This window comes from Gallinula chloropus (assembly GCF_964237585.1).
Source record: "Gallinula chloropus genome assembly, chromosome: 4".
Taxonomy (NCBI): Eukaryota; Metazoa; Chordata; class Aves; order Gruiformes; family Rallidae; genus Gallinula; species Gallinula chloropus.
Window position 1 is genome coordinate 9,573,779 of NC_140088.1, and position 16,327 is coordinate 9,590,105.

The window sequence follows — 16,327 nt, forward strand, 5'->3', positions numbered from 1 at the left end:
ACTGAATTTATCTGCTAGGTTAGCAAGCAAGTAGAAAGCTTCATTGCTTCTTTTTAAGTTAGGTGGGTAGAATAATGGATGCTTAAAAAAACACCCAGCATTATTTTTCTCCATATAGAACAGTACACTAAAACCAGTTGTTCAGTGATACTCTGACCCTCTGTCTTCAGTGGGAAGTTAAATGTCAATTTATGAAATATAGTTGTTCTCTGTACAATGGATTTGTAAATTCTGTATTTGAGTTCATACATCTGTTTCTTAAGCTATTCAATATAGTAGCATTAAAAACTAAATTACTTAAAAGTATGGTGAGTACCTGTTTTAATATCGCTATGGGTTTGGAAGGAAATATACAACAATTTCTGTTAACAATGCTGTAAGGACAAAAATGTCTAGTTGTACTTAAATGTTTTGTAGGATTGCTCTTTGTGTCGTCTTTAGAGTTTGTTATAGTAACTTTAATACTTTTTCAAGGCAAACGCCCAACACTTACAAACAGAAAGTGATACTCTGTTTCACTGGCACAAACATTTTTATTAATGACTGGCTGAAGTGATTAATGCCAAGTAGTTGGGGGGGGATCTCCCTCTTTCTGAGCCAGATTTCACTACTTTGTTTTGGGAACAGACTGGAATAAAATCCATTCTCTTTGTGTGTGTGCTTTCAGGCTCGGATAGCGTTTTTACAAGGGGAACGAAAGGGTCAAGAAAATTTGAAGAAAGACTTAGTGAGAAGAATAAAAATGTTAGAATATGCATTAAAACAAGAAAGGTAGGTATGAATTTTTCAGCTTTTTTTCTTGGAAGAAATTACAGATTAAAAGGAGTTCTGTTGCATAATGTAAACTATCTTTATTAGATGATTTTGTAATTACTTTCTGTAAACTGTCTTAATGGTTGATCATCTTTACACTGCGTTTTCTGATAAACTTTAGTGTCTGCTGTAATAAAAAGTTACATAATTTTCAAATTATTTGGACTTACATCTTAAACAGAAATAACTGAAATAACTTTTGTTAGTTGGTTTTATATTAAAAAATGCTTTGGCAATTGCTGTGTGGTGTGTCCAGTGTAAAGGTGCCTCAGAAAACAGCATATACTCATACAGAAAGCCATATTGGCAAATCTTGTGTTTTCTGATTAAGTGATAGGCAGAAAGAATCTCAAAATGGAAAGCAACTCAAGGTATCCAACCAGTGTAAGACCAAATGTCCTATTTTTATATCATAGCAGTAATGTGCAAATCACTTTGGATTCAAGGCAGATTAAAATTATGAGAAGTGTTGAGGTGTGTATACTCTTCCTTTAATGAACATTGAACATATCATAAGAATAATATGCTGTTACGGCAGGCCCAAGCATCTTAAATGTAAGTAACCTTCTGCAGTTGAAGGAAAACATTTTGATTATTTTGGCAATAATAAAGTATGTGTAATGTACTTAGAGACTTTCTGCAGATGGACACTATAAGTCTTTGAGGCTTGCTTAATTGTTGAGGTAAATCAGAGGTGTAGGTAGTCACAGCTGGAGTGTGAAGATGATGTACAGCAGAATGCAGAATTTCAAGATGAAAGGCATTGGTGAAACCTCCTTCCTGCTTTTCCCTGAAATGTGCTGCCTTTATAGTCTGGCTTCCCATGAAATGACAAGATTCTTGCCCATCAGATGAATTTTGGAATCACATGTACAACAGAAGCAGAACAACAGAATCATGGAGTTTGCTTTAGTTCTTGTGGTTAGTGGGTACAGACCAACACTGCATGATTCTCATAAGGAAAATCCTTGCTCAAGTTGCAGCCAATGTTGTAAAGATTGCTAAAAACAGGAATTGAAGCTCTGGGTTTGATTGGCGAATGTGTTAGAGGCAACAAGGAAACTTTCTGGTTTGGTGTTTTGTTGGGGTTTTTTTTGCTTACAAATGCTCAGTAGTTTGAGTGGCTCTAATTGCAAAAAAAATGCATTGAGTAAGGAGAGCAAGCAGGTACTGATTTTTCTGTGTGATGTGTGGGAGTAACATCACTGACTTGTCAAAAGCACTGTACCTCGTTGGGGATTTTTAAGATATGTAATGACTTCCAGTACCTGGAGGGAACATACAAACAGGAGGGGAATCAACTTTTTCAAAGAGTAGACAATGGCAGGACAAGAGGGAATGGATTAAAGCTAAAGGAAGGAAGGTTTAGATTAGATATTGGGTGGAAGTTTTTTACAGAGAGAGTGGTGAGGTGCTGGAACAGGGTCCCCAGAGAGGTGGTGGATGCCCCGTCCCTGGAAGTGTTCAAGGCCAGGTTGAATGGGGCCCTGGGCAACCTTGTGTAGATCCAGGCCTGGAGGTTGGTGGCCCTGCCTGTGGCAGGGGGGTTGGAGCTCTGTGATCCTTGGGGTCCCTTCCAACCCAGACCATTCTATAATTCTAAGATTACCCTTTTTTATGTGACAAAACAGAGAGGAATCTGTGTGCAGATACATACTTTACTGGAATTTAGTAAGATTAATTTCTTAACATTGAAGTTGAACATCTGATGTAATGTAAAAGATAACTGATCTTATTACATGCAGCAATATTTTGGCCTATTTATAGTGGCTAGTCATTGGTATAGTTTTAGATCAGATACCTCATTATCTTCTCTAACGAACAATTAAAGCAGAATTTTAATTAATGTTTTGAAACTGCAGCTCCAAAATAGGAAAGCTGCTCCTAAATAGTATATGCCACAAGTCTAGATTGAGCAAATCTAGTTTTGCTTTTCAATTGCAGTCCTTTATTTGCTTCACTTACAAGCTATGAAAAAAACATTCTGGCTTTATTTAACGTGACAGTTTCTTAATATTGCTAAAAACATTTTTTTCCCCAAAACATACAGTACTTCTACAGTTTTTTCTGTTACAGTGCAATTGCTGTGAAATACAGGATTTTATCATACTGTAAAGGGTCAGTAGTGCCATCTACTGACAGTTTGTTAATGAGACTGTTCCTAATTGAAATTTCATTAACTTCTGCAATTTACCTTCAATTTGGAAAAAAAATTGCAGCTGTGGCTCAGTCAGTTGAGAAGAAAATTTGTTGGAAATTCTTGGGTTTGTCCAGCATGTGTCCCACTATGTATCTCCAAGTTTCATGTTTGAAAGCAGTCTTTAAAATTGATGGAGCTAATTGTGGTTCAGCTATTCCTAAATTTTGGTCAAATGTTTGAATTAGAATTATTTAGACAGCTGTATAGAGACTTTTTTAAAATGTGTCTGCTAGCTTTGTTACAGAGATCTTTCACCTTGGCTGTACTGCAGAACATCTAGAGGTTTGGTTGGGTTTTTTCCCGTAGATTTTGACTATTTTTGCAGAGGATCTGTGGGGCAAAGTCAACTTGTGAGAGGTCTAGGATAAAATTAGAGCATTCCAGGATGTGAATATAGGTACTTCATGTGATATTCCTGGAGATAAAGGGAGTTGAAGACATTCTGAGAGGCATCTTGGGTAAAGAGTAAGATTTGGAAGACTTATGCATACCTGCATGGAAATAGTTATCACCAAGACTGACTTTCAAAAAGTGATGGAGGAGGAGAAGTTAGGGGCTCAGAGATCAGGAGATGAGAAGTAGTCAGGAATATTTGCATAGGTGGACTGAGCCAAAACTGGACGCTGTGCCTCCAGTCAATGAGGAGGAAACCAGTAAAGAGAATACATATGATGAGAGAATCCAGAACTCTAAAAGTGGTTCTTCAGAGCAAAACATCTCTGTTATAAGCAAAGACAGAACAGGAAAGAAAACGAAGCAGAAATTGAAGGTGGCAAATAAGCAGGAATCCTAGATTTAGGTTAATTCATTGTAGTACAATGGGGTAGACAGTGCTCCAGCTGAAAATCTCTGCTAAACCTAGTCATTTTTGAAAGGTTCTCTTGGTAGCTGACACACATGAAGAAAACCCCACGTTACTGGAGAACACATTAAACTTTCATCCAGAAGTTACTTGATAATTGAATAATTATAAGAAGATTATATCAAAACTACATTCTGGAAATATTAGAAATAATTTTATGATGTGATTAATTATCACAACGGTGTTCTTTTTATAAGTTGTATTATGTTCATATGATTGTTTTAAATGGGTATAGAATGTTTTCAGTTGATAAAATCTATGGTAATTTATTAAACACTTGAATACTTTTTCAGGGCAAAATATCATAAATTAAAATATGGCACAGAATTGAACCAAGGTGACTTGAAAATGCCAACTTTTGAATCAGGTAACTTTTTTCACTCTAGCTTGTTTTAGTATAATTTCCTTATACGCTGTTCTAGATTTGCACTGTTCAATTTATTGCAGCTTTCATTCTTCCCTTCACCCTTCCTTAGGTGTGTTTTAGAGAGGATATCTAAGAAAGGTTTGGTATTGGGTAAATGTTGTTTAATCTGAAAATTGTAATTAATTGTCCCTTTTTTGAAAGAGCTCTGAATGTTAAAGCTTTATTTAAAGTTGCACAGCTCCTTATTTAGCTGCTGCTTCTCATTATATCTTAATTACCCCTTCTGAAAGATTTAATATTTTTTGCCATTGTACTATTCATCCAGAAGGAAAGTGTAATGCAGAATAAACAGAAAAAATTCTTTTGGGTTTTTGTACTATAAGTAGGATGTTATTTTTTGAAGAATGAGACAGAATAAAATTATATTGCATTGGCCTAGAAAAAAAAAGTTTGAGCTTCTGTTTTTATCTTGAGGAAGAAAGTCTTAAGAGAGAAATTAGGCTATCCTTCTTTGTACTTTGATTTTGCAATATAGATATAAAGTTGATCATAGCAGGTTTTGCTCTTCACAATATTGCCATCGTAGCACTGGACTGTTTAAGAAGTAGAATTGCATGTGGTTTTGCTTGAAATATAGGTCTATGGAAAGTTGCACTGTTGCCTGTATTTGTGTAATGTGCCTTAGAATTCTTATGCACAGATTTCCCCCCACACTATTTTTTTCTTTTGCTGAATTGTCTTCTACTTTAGAAGTGCCATATTTTGGTTACTTTTATACCTGTTGAACTAGACCTCTTTATTCATATTTCTTGTTCAATGGGATTTTTTGCATGTTCTTGAAAGCAGTATAAGTTTGTTAAAATCCTTAAATTGTTAGTTTATACCATGTTTTATAGTCTCTGCCATAGTAAAAATGCACTGGGTCTAGATTTTAATTGCTGATAATAAACTGATGGGATTTGTGTTAAACTTGGCATGGTTGTTTCCTCAAAATACTGTTATATGTCACTGCTGCTTTTAACTGTATTTTCCATGTTGCTTTCTAAGCATCTCTGTGAAAGAGACAATAGCCTGTTTTCTTAGCAGCAACATTTCTGCTGCTCAGGAGAAGGTTTTCTTTTGTGTACAAGTAAAATATTTTCTCCAGTTCCTTTTCTATGTGTAAGGGGTCAGGATCTTTTAGCTGATTCTATTCTGTTAAATTATTTGCTTGATGCTTCAGTAAAGAATTAGAAAAGCCATGAAACTTAAAAACACTGCATAAGATTCCTTCTAATTTAAAGCATTTTTTAAATGACACTCTTTTTATTTCGTTGATGCCTTGTGAAATGTCAACTGATGTTTCCTGACAAACACAAACACCCACCCAACTATGGCACTGTCTTTCAGAAGAAACCAAAGATACGGAGGTTCCCGCAGTACCTCAGAATAGCCAATTGACCTGGAAGCAAGGCAGACAGTTACTAAGACAGTAAGTAACATTGTTAAATACTGATGTATTCAAGCTTTCCCCTGAAATACTGCGAGCTGTATAATGTTTGCTCTACGAAACAGAGTAATTGATGGGGGCAAATAGTGGCCTGTTTTTCAGGACTTTCGTAGTCTTGAGCTTTAAGCTGTATAGACTAAGGTTTCCCGTGTGACATAGTGATGAAGCTTATTTTCAATAAGTTATATAATAGTGGCATTAATTTTTAATAGTAGGTACTGATTTATTTCTCTTTCCCTCAAATATGTTTTCCCCTTCCTTTCTTCTCTTGATGCATCTAGGTATCTTCAGGAAGTAGGTTATACAGACACAATATTGGATGTACGCTCCCAGCGGGTCAGGTCTTTGCTTGGGCTCTCCAATTCAGAACCAAATGGTTCAGTAGAGACAAAGAACTTAGAACAAATCCTCAATGGGGGTGAATCTCCTTCATCAAAACAAAAGGGACAGGAAATCAAAAGGTAAGTGAAGATACAAGCAATGCTTGTCAATATCTCAGTTCACATTGAATTTACAAAGCTAGAATCTGTGAACACACTTGAGTGTAGCTGACTATAAATGATTATAAACTCTGAAATTGTTCTTGCATAGGAACCTATGTGTTTAAATTACATATATTACACACTTGTCATTTGTGTGGTATATAGAAAATTTATATAGTGTATCAAAGCTGTATTTATGTCATAAAACAACTTTGGAGTTGTAATTTTAAGGAAAGATTCTATTGAGCGATGCTTTTATAATAAGGAATTGCAACTCCTTCATATAACCATTTCTGGTTGTTTGGCTAGTTCTAAAGCTCTTAAGCTGTTAGGTAGCAATTGCATTTAATCTGATTAATCTTCTAAAAATCTGTTCAGCAAGTAAAACGGATTGCCTGTTAATATTTTTATTTAGGAATTCTGGGGATGTTCTTGAAACATTTAACTTCTTAGAAAACGCGGATGATAGTGATGAAGAAGAAGAGAGTGACATGATAGAAGATATTGCAGATGGAAAAGAAAAGCACCGGATAAATAAGAAACACAAAGTAAAACACTTTTTAAAAATACAAAGCTCTGAAATGTCCTTTTAAAAATATTTTTTCCAGATGATTCTAAATGTGTCATGTTAAATTATTGGTAAACTTGGTGGTTTATTACCTTGAAAACTTAAAAGCAAAAACCCAACCTCGTTGCAAATGTGAATTAATTACTGAAAGACTGATTTAGCCATCTCTGCTTCTCTGTATTCTTTGATTCCCTTTGAGGCAAATTTAGCACAATACAATATGTATACTTTCTGAATTTTGGAAAAGGTAGGGATAATTCCTGAGAATTAATTAAATTATGTAATGTGAGAAAAAAAAAATGAAGTTCCCTGCCAAATGCAGCTTTTTACTAAATAGTTTAAGGACCTTGCAGAGACTTTTCTCCACTAACCTTCTGTTTAAGGTTCAGTTAAGTTTTGTTCTATTTTTCCCTTGGTTTTCTATTCAGTGTGCAGCTTTCTAGGTAGTATAGACTGTTACCTGTTCCTTTTTTAGTTACTTTTTTCTCTACTGGATGAGTCTCCCTGTCATTTGGGTTACTTCCAATCAATATGTTTTAAATAAAAAGTGAAGACAGGGATGTATGGGATTGGCTTTTATTGCTAAATGGAGTGTCAGTAATATTTTCATTTCCTAATGATTGCTAGACTGTGCTGCTCTTTTTTTTTATAAGCAGCTCCAGATGTGTCTATCTTTTCTGCATTTCATTTTGAAAAATACCTTCCCCTGCAACCAACTACTCAGTGAGAGAAATCCATATCAGTTCAAATGCAAACTTTTGATTCTTAAATGCTGTTCATGATTCATAAAAACATTTATCTGCTTGCAGATTGGTAATGAAGGTTTAGCTGCTGACCTTACAGATGACCCTGATACTGAAGAAGCTTTGAAAGAATTTGATTTTTTAGTGACAGCTGAAGATGGTGAGGGAGCTGGAGAAGCTCGAAGTTCAGGAGATGGAACAGAGTGGGGTAAGATGCTAAAAAGAGCTGTTAGAAATAAAGGAGTAGTTGTTCATGGTAGTATATAAGAGTTGTAATACCTGCTAAGACGGTGTGGATGTTTGAATGATTGTGATGATCAAATGCCGATGCTTAGGCAATAGTGTATTGGATACTTGTGTGTATATACGTATTTATACATGTGCTGTTGTAGCTGCCACAAATACAACTTTGGTAATGTTTGTTTCAGGTTTTGATTTTTCATTCTAAAACAGAGGAGAATGTTTTCTTCCTAGAATAAGAAAGGCTAGGATTCTGAATGTTTTTACACCTGAATTAAATTTGCTTTCAAATCTAGATTACTTTTTCTTTTCCTGTTTGTTTCAGATCAGGAGTCTTAAATTTTTTGTGCTCGGGTTAAATTAATTTCTTCGGTGTACTTGTAAAAATGGACTATTAGTACATTGAGTTTTTCTGGCTGAGATTCCTAGATGTTGTTGCTAATGTGGCTTGCATTTGTAGAGTTGTTTTTTTTTTTTAAATATAGTGGCCCAACTTTACTATCTATTCTAACATTAAAATAAATAAAATTGTTTCACTAATTTGATGTGAAACAATCTCTGAAGTCAAAATCCTGGAGCTTGCATGTTTCAAGAGAAGAAAGATGGAGAGAAATTGGGTAGGGAAAAGGATAATGAATCAAGTAATTTACTTCTGCCTTGAAATAGGAAATTGGTTATCTTAGTTTCTGAACTGTGGTACAAGTAATTTTGTAGTTACATATCGTATGGCAAAAAAGTGCTACTAAATCTTTTTATTTAACCGTTTTATGTCATTGATAAAATAAAGTTGTCATACTGGAATAAACATTTCTGTAAACAAAGGGAATTTAAAGATATACAGAAATCAAAATACTGGCACATCTTCTGGGAAGATCATCCAGCCTTGATTATGAGGGGTACCAAGGATTAGAAAGCACTTCCTGGAAATCCGTGTCAAAGGGTTAGTTCCTTTATTTTTTAAAACTCAGTCTTGTTTCTAGTTGGGAGATGGACAAACTGTTACCGTTAGGTTTTTTTTGTAATACCTATCTGCTTTTAGAAGTGTTTCCTTTGAAGGCAATGTTATTTGATTATTTTCTTTGTCATCTTTTTATTTGGCCAAACAGGGCAGGTCTCTCTGTATTAGACATCTCATGGGCACTGAAGCCAAGGTTTTGACTTTTTCTACAACATCCCTTCAAATCTGTAGTGGTGTGTAAAGTTCTGATTCTAGCATCAATCTTACTCCTGTTGTATACAGAACAAAACCCAGATTGATTCTATAATTCATGCCAAGATTTATCCTTGTTTTCCCACACCAGACTGCTGAAACTTGACTAGCTTTTCTGTTGAAATTCGAAGTCATTGCTGTCCAAGATTACTTTCCAGTGTGTTACATCTCTGTCATCTTCTCAGTTACTCAGAATAGGGGGGAATCTGATTTAATGCAACGCTGACTTTGCAAGTTAAATTTTTTTCAAACTTGTTTTCAAAGTTGTCCCAAACTTTAAAATCAAATACAATAAAATCTTAAAATCCTTTTTAGAAATGGAATTGACCCACCGTACTTTTTCAGAGAGCAGTTTGAATGTCTTTTCTGAAAGTTTAAGTGAATCCATAGCAAAAATCAAGCAGTGTATTGGGAGTTTGCACTAACTTTTGGCAGCTGGTTTAGCTACAGTAATTCCTTTTGTTACCAGAAATGCTCGTGTCTAAGGCAAGGAGGCAGGGAGCAGAGAATAAGCATAAACCTACTTTCGTCATAAGAAGTATGCATTCTCTGTTTTGCCATATGAAGACAATAACCCTGCATTTGGTTTGTGTGTTGTACTAATCTACCATTTCAATGAGTCAGAAGACTGACTTCCAACTGTAGCAGCAATGTTTTTTTTTCGTACTGTATCAGTGATACTAGTACAGCTGATCTTTTAAAGTGTAAAGTCATTGCTTCTTTAATACCTATCAAAAACCACATTTCACTGAATTATTTCAGTTAGAAGTATGAATTATATCTTCATAATGTAGATAGTTAACTCTGTTCTGTTTTCTTCTCACCGTTTTTCTTCCTGGTTTTCTTTTCTGGTCACGGGCATCCTTCTAGTGCTTCTGTTCTTGTGAAGATTTAGGTGCTCTGAAAAAATGTAAATGTTTACATGCATTTTTCTTTATAGCACTTCTGATGTTTAGACTTTAAACCTATTGCCTAGTCTTGCTTTATTATTACTTTCAGTGCTTAACTGTACAAGTATTATCTGTAGGAGTATTGCCAGATTTGATAGTTACATTCTTGCTATTAGAGACTAATGCAAACCAGCCACTAAGTATGGAAGTTTGCATTGCTTTTTTATCTTCTATAATATGGCTTTTTGTGATTACATTTATTTTTGTTTTGTTTGGTTTTGGGGTGGTTTTTTTGTTGGAAGTGCCTCATTTAATATACTTTAAATTGTTTTGAGACATTGTGATTTAGTGCCCTGTCATGTGACATGTTTTACTTAGGAGCAGCTTATCTTCAAAATAGTTAAAGATAAGCAAATTCACACAGTGTTAAATAGAGTTAGAACACACAGCACATTAAAAAATAATGTACTCTTTTTATTAAAAGTTTATAAATGCATTTTGGTAATACAGTATAATCAAGAAAAAGTTCCATATGAAACTTCTGTTTGATTAAACAAACAGGAATTGATGCTTATTATTGTATTGGATATTACACTTATTATATACTATGTAGTGTTTCTATTCTGCTTGTGTTTTTAATGACTAACTATGTGCTCATCATTGAACTTCTCTCCATGAAACACAAATGTTCTGTTTACAGTTTGATATGAGTCAGAATTAATGACTCTGCCCAGAATTATGGGTAGCAGAGTGTAACAGGAATACAGTGTCGTTTAGGTCATCTTTTAAATTTAAAAAATAAAAGTAAAAAAACTAATTCTTTGTCCACTAAATGTGATTGGCTAGTGAGCATCCTGAGTCCTCTGCACTATCAGATGTCAGTTTATTGGGTTATAAACACTGCAGGCAATTTGAGGAAGTTCATTACTAGGGGAGTTTAAGGAGTCCTAGTTACATGGCTCTGTTCTGAAATAGTTCCATACATCTAGGCATACCTGAGAGAAACACTGTTGGGTTTTGAAAAGAAATCTTCATTAAACCAGCATCTCTGGTTAATCAGAGTTAGGGTTTTATCTAGTTTTCTGTTTACAACTTACATATCAGCAGCTAATAAGCATTGTTTTTGAGTATTCATGTTTGCAGACACGTTTTTCTTGCCTTCTGTTGACTGAATGAGCCCATTTCCTTGAAATCCTTTGTCTTGATATCTAAATGCCCTGTTTATTTTGTAAACTTACAGACATTTTCTAAGATTCTAGTGTAGAACAGAGACTGGACATATTACTTCAATTTTGTCAACACCATCACTGAATTATAGGCCATCTTTTAAAACATACCAGAAACACAGTTTTTTTGTGGCTTTCTTTTTTTAAACAACATTCATTGCTATTACATGTTTTCCACTTATGGTTCAGTTTAATTCCTGCATTCTTCTCTGCAACACTAAACTGGCTGATCATTTTCTTTTTGTTAATGGTGCTTTGGGTATTTTTTTAATGTAAATTTGTTTTAAGTTACTTTCCTTCCATTGGGCTTTAGGAGTTAGGAATGTTAGGAATTTTTACTCTTCCTTTCCCCTCCCCTCTGCTTCCTTCCACTTTTGGGCACATAGTCTGACTTATCATTTTGTGCCTCATTTCCTGACTGATCACTATTCTTGACCATGTTTTGGCCCTGTGATCATGGTAGTTGGAGCTGCAGTTAGGTGTAGGATGTCATTGTTCTGTTCCCCTCTCTGCAGTCATTGAGCAGTTCAGGGACCTCTACCATTTAGTTGCCCGTTTCATGCCTTCACCACCCTTGCCCTTTCTACATTCCACCTCTTTGATGAAGATTGTTTCTCTTTTGTCTTTGATCAGCCCTACTTGAATGATGGTCTTTGGATGCATCAACATCATATTTTTTCATTTGTTGTCATGTTTCGTCATGAAACATGTACTTGGAATAGCTCCTACTGGTTTGCATCCTAAATGCATGTTTCTTTGCTGTGTATGGCTCCTCCTATGCACTTTAATGACTGCCATGGTTATAACTTCAAAAATTATATTTTCATTAAAACACTGATATTGTAGGTATGATTGGAAGTTGGGAACTGGGGAACTTAGTTTTATTCTCACAAATTCTTAATATGTAAAAGTATAAGGTTAACTGGCACACAAACCAAGTTTGGTTGGTGCCTACTTGTTTTTTAGGAAAACTGTTTCTGCAAATGTTAACATTTACATTGTCTCAGAAAAAAGTTTATTCTTCTACTAATTTTGTGTTTGCAGAAATATTTGTGATGGATAGTTTAAAGAAGTGGAGATTACTGTTTTTCTTGGAGAATAACTACAATATTTGTCAGACAGAAAAGGACGTATTCTGAAACTATTGTAGAGTGTTGTATTTCTGCTAATTGTAATTTAATTGTTGGAATGCAGTGGGATGTCAATTTATTCACCTATCCAAATTACTTTTTTTCATCTTTATGTAAAAAGCTGTACATACAGACTTGTTTCTCTGGTTATACAAAGGACCAAGGTTTCTTTCTTATGCATGTAGAATGAGTGTGGAGGATGCATGGTGGTCTTCATGAATAAACTGGCACTGACTTACTCAGCTTGCATTTTCATGAGTGATATAGCATGAATACTTTTATTTGCTTATTCAACACTGGCTGAATAATTTCTTAACACTGTCTTTCTAAAGATGCAGTAATTGTTTCTGAACACCAATGAATTTTGTGTTTTTTGAAGTATCTAACAGTTACTTATGAAGCTTAATTTGTTTGCTCCTTAGTAACAAATTAACATACAATTTTCAAATATGTAACTGATGATATACAGTGCCTTGGAAAACTCTTGAAATGAGACAATATTTTGTAAACTTTAAAACTGAGACTGCACCTTTAAAGTAAAGATTAATGAGAACTTTTATTAATGCTCTTATACAGCTATGTTAGTAAATTGCCAACAGCTTGCATTGCCAATTGCTGATTTTTTTTCTTTTAATAATATGCTGCATGTAGACAAAGATGACCTGTCCCCAACTGCTGAGGTTTGGGATGTAGACCAGGGACTAATAAGTAAACTGAAGGAACAGTACAAGAAGGAACGAAAGGGGAAGAAAGGGGTAAAGAGTAAGTGCAGCTTCTGAATTTTGTAATGCGACGCTTTTTTGCCTATCTATATAGAAGACACTTTTGCTCACAAGTTCTGTTTTTTTGGTTGTTACTTTTTCATTAAGCATTGTTTTCTGTAACGGGGGCAACCAACTTTAACTTTCTGCCTGCTGAATGGGAATATGTCAAAACTATTGACAGCAGTTTCATAGATGAGAAATGTTGAAAATGGATGAAAATTTAAGATTAAGTAGAGCGTTAAATTCTATGAAATGTGAGTTTGAAAATAATTAACATGTTGCATTTTGAGGCTATTCCTACTCTATGAGAACTTAAACTATTTCATCTTTAAGGTATCTGCTAATTAAAGTGCAATATGTGGTACTGTTCTAGGTGGGGGTTTTGTTGGTTTTGAACATGAGCTTGAATCAAGCTATCCTTGCTATTTATGGGCTTGTAATTATTCTTAGAATTTAGGGCAATAAGAATGAAAAAAATGCCTGTAATGTAAATACAAACTTGTTTGGGTGGCTTTGTTTCTGATATAATCTTTATTTTATGGTGCCCTTTAGTTTTCTGTGCAGGTACCACATTTTGGTTGACACCTTTTTACTCTTAAAAGAGTTTTCAGACCAGTTAACCTGTTTAAACCAAACTTCAATATTGAAGAACTTGGGGAAAAATGCTTTTCTGACTTACATTATCAGCTATACGCAGCGCTTTGGGGATGAAGTCTTATTAGATCAATGTCATTCTAGAGGAACTCCCTTGATTGAAGGATTTTTATTTTTAAAATATAACCCTTTCTGGCAATATTTAGGAATTGAAAAATTGTGGGAATACTTACTAACTAAATTAAGTTATATTAAAATGTAAAATTTCATTAAGAGTTCTGTAGTTACTAAGATTTGAATTTGCTTTGTAGCAACTAACAAATTAAAATCCAGTTAGTGCATGTTGATTTTTCCCAGCAATTTTGCATGACTTGTATATGCACACACACAAATAAAATCTTTGAAGTAAAGATTTTTGCCTAGTCCTTGGTTTGCTTAGAACTTACAGGTGCTAATGGGTATCGTCATTCAACATGTAAATCATCAGTTGACACCAAATTCACATGAAGTATTTTGTAGGGTTAGAAATTCCCTATTACTCAAATGGACCACTTTATGCTTCCTTACTAAACTTCACATTCTAGACTTCTGGAAGAAAGTTGCTGCAAAATAACAGCAAATGTTTTGAGTTCTGGGAGGAGAAGTAATTTGGGGGGGAATTTTTCTATTTCTTTCTCAAACATTGTGCCTGAGGAACTATCTGTATGTGACAAACTAGAAACTGTAGTTCTGTTTCACTTCTGATCTTTTGCATAGCATGCTCGTTAGTTTCTACTTTCTGGCTTGTGCAAGGTAAGCAGGGACAGGTAGTGTTGTTCTACGATTGTAAATTCTGTGAAAAACTCAGGCCTTCCAAGTTTGTTCTAGTGGCTTTTCTAGAAAGATTTTCTCTTCCCTGAACTTGTTGCTTCCTTGGCTGCTGTGCAGTAAAGAATTTTTATCGGCTTTTTGCTTTCCATCTCTGAATCTTGAAATTTCCAGAGTAGGAACATAATTCTCACACATCAAATATAACTACTTTGTCAAAACCTGGCATTTTAATATTCTAAATTAAATTGGTTATGACCATCATGTAACAGTAATTATTCTATCTGAAATATCCAGTAGCAAAATTTGATTTTGCAGCAGCATTATCAAAACTTCCCTTCCTGTCCCTTTGCCTGCAGTTGCTGCAGACGGTCTAAGATTAAGTTTTGTCCCATGAATGATGTAACATGTTGGCCATCAGTTACTATTGGGTGTATATTGTCTTTTGACAGTGTCAACACTTGCAGGAATAATTTCTTCATCTAAAGTAACTTTGAAAGCAGGTTATGCTCAGAAACGAGAATATTTAGGAGACAATTGTGTGTCCCAGTGCTGTGAGGTCTTGTAAGTCACTGTTTAATGTTTTAGGTATTAAATTTACGTTCTCTTTTGGGAAACGCTGAACTCATAGTCAGACTCAAAGGGTGGTTTGTGGGATTCTTCACTTGCATGACATTCATGATTGTCCCAGTTTAAAAATTGGTCTCTAAATCACTGTTAATTGAATGACATCACTTCACATCATAAAAACATGCATTTAAGGTTGGACAGGCTTGCTTAAATTCTGTTTATTTGATTCATAGATGACTTTCTTAGCCTTCTTTAAAGTTCCAAGACTGCAAAATTACATCAAGGGCTGCCTTTATTCCTCTGTTCTCTTGTTTGGTCATGCATGAACTTCATTCTGAATATTCATCTTCACTCTTCAATGTATTTCAGACTTTTATCAGAATATATTTCAAGCACAATCAGAGTTTATGTGCATGGCAGTATATATATATCCTAAAGATCAAATAAATATGCATTGACTATCACCTCTTGCAATAGGTTGACATTATAATAGGGTAGACATACTAACAGGTTCTTTTGCTGGTTACACATCTGGTAACTACTATAGTCTGTGTGTAGACTGTTGTCTTTGTAACCAGATATTTGTAGCTGTGGCCCAGGAACTGGAACTTTCATTCCAAATGCAGACAATAATAAGTAGAAGTAGATTTGAATCTGTTTTCATATTTTCTGTACTTTGCATTCATAAATTCTCTTTTGGGTGGAACACCTTAATTTAGATCATCTTCTGTCAGAGCATACATTTTCATAATAGAGTAGGCTCTTTTTAATTTCTTTTTGGGTGTGGTTTTTCCCCTGTCATTGTTGCCACTATGTTACATGGAAATATTACTTCCTTCTGAAGGGATTTTAAAAACAAAAGCAAACAAAAAAACCCCTGCCAAACCAGAAGCCACGTGACACTTTAATTGCCTTGAGAATAGCTCTAAAACAATCCAAACACTATATTGAAAAGTGTTCATGGTTAAAAAAAAATACACACATCGACCACAACCTACTCTGGATTTCATTGTGATAAATATGGAGTTAGTGTGATTTCTACAAAACCAGGCTTACCTTCTACAGCAGTATGCTCAGTTTGAGATCAGTTTCTTGCACAAGTTTGATAAAGTAGTTTTGGCAGGTAAATCCGGGGATGACTCAGATCTAGTCTGTCACTTTTTCGGAAAATAATAGTGGAGATGATGCACATCTCACTTCATACCATCAGGTCAGAATAATGTGTTCTCAGCAATTTGAAACGTAGTTTTCACATGTTAAACTGTAGATGCATCTCATCATTGAAATTAGGATAATTTTACTGATCTTCCTCGTTTTCCTTGAAACGTTTCTCATTTTTACTTTTCTTGCTCTTTTCCATCAGTTTAATTGT

At 34.7% G+C, this 16,327-nt stretch overlaps 1 protein-coding gene across 1 annotated transcript in view; it reads left to right on the top strand.

Annotated features, from left to right (window-relative positions):
* STRN3 (striatin 3) overlaps positions 1-16,327 on the top strand; it is a 63,300-nt gene that overhangs the window by 20,335 nt on the left and 26,638 nt on the right. The window contains exons 2-7 of the mRNA XM_084263435.1: positions 668-771; positions 4,169-4,242; positions 5,632-5,713; positions 6,013-6,192; positions 6,629-6,761; positions 7,591-7,732. Of these exons, the coding sequence (XP_084119561.1) occupies positions 668-771; positions 4,169-4,242; positions 5,632-5,713; positions 6,013-6,192; positions 6,629-6,761; positions 7,591-7,732 (715 nt within the window). The remainder of the gene's footprint in view (positions 1-667; positions 772-4,168; positions 4,243-5,631; positions 5,714-6,012; positions 6,193-6,628; positions 6,762-7,590; positions 7,733-16,327) is intronic.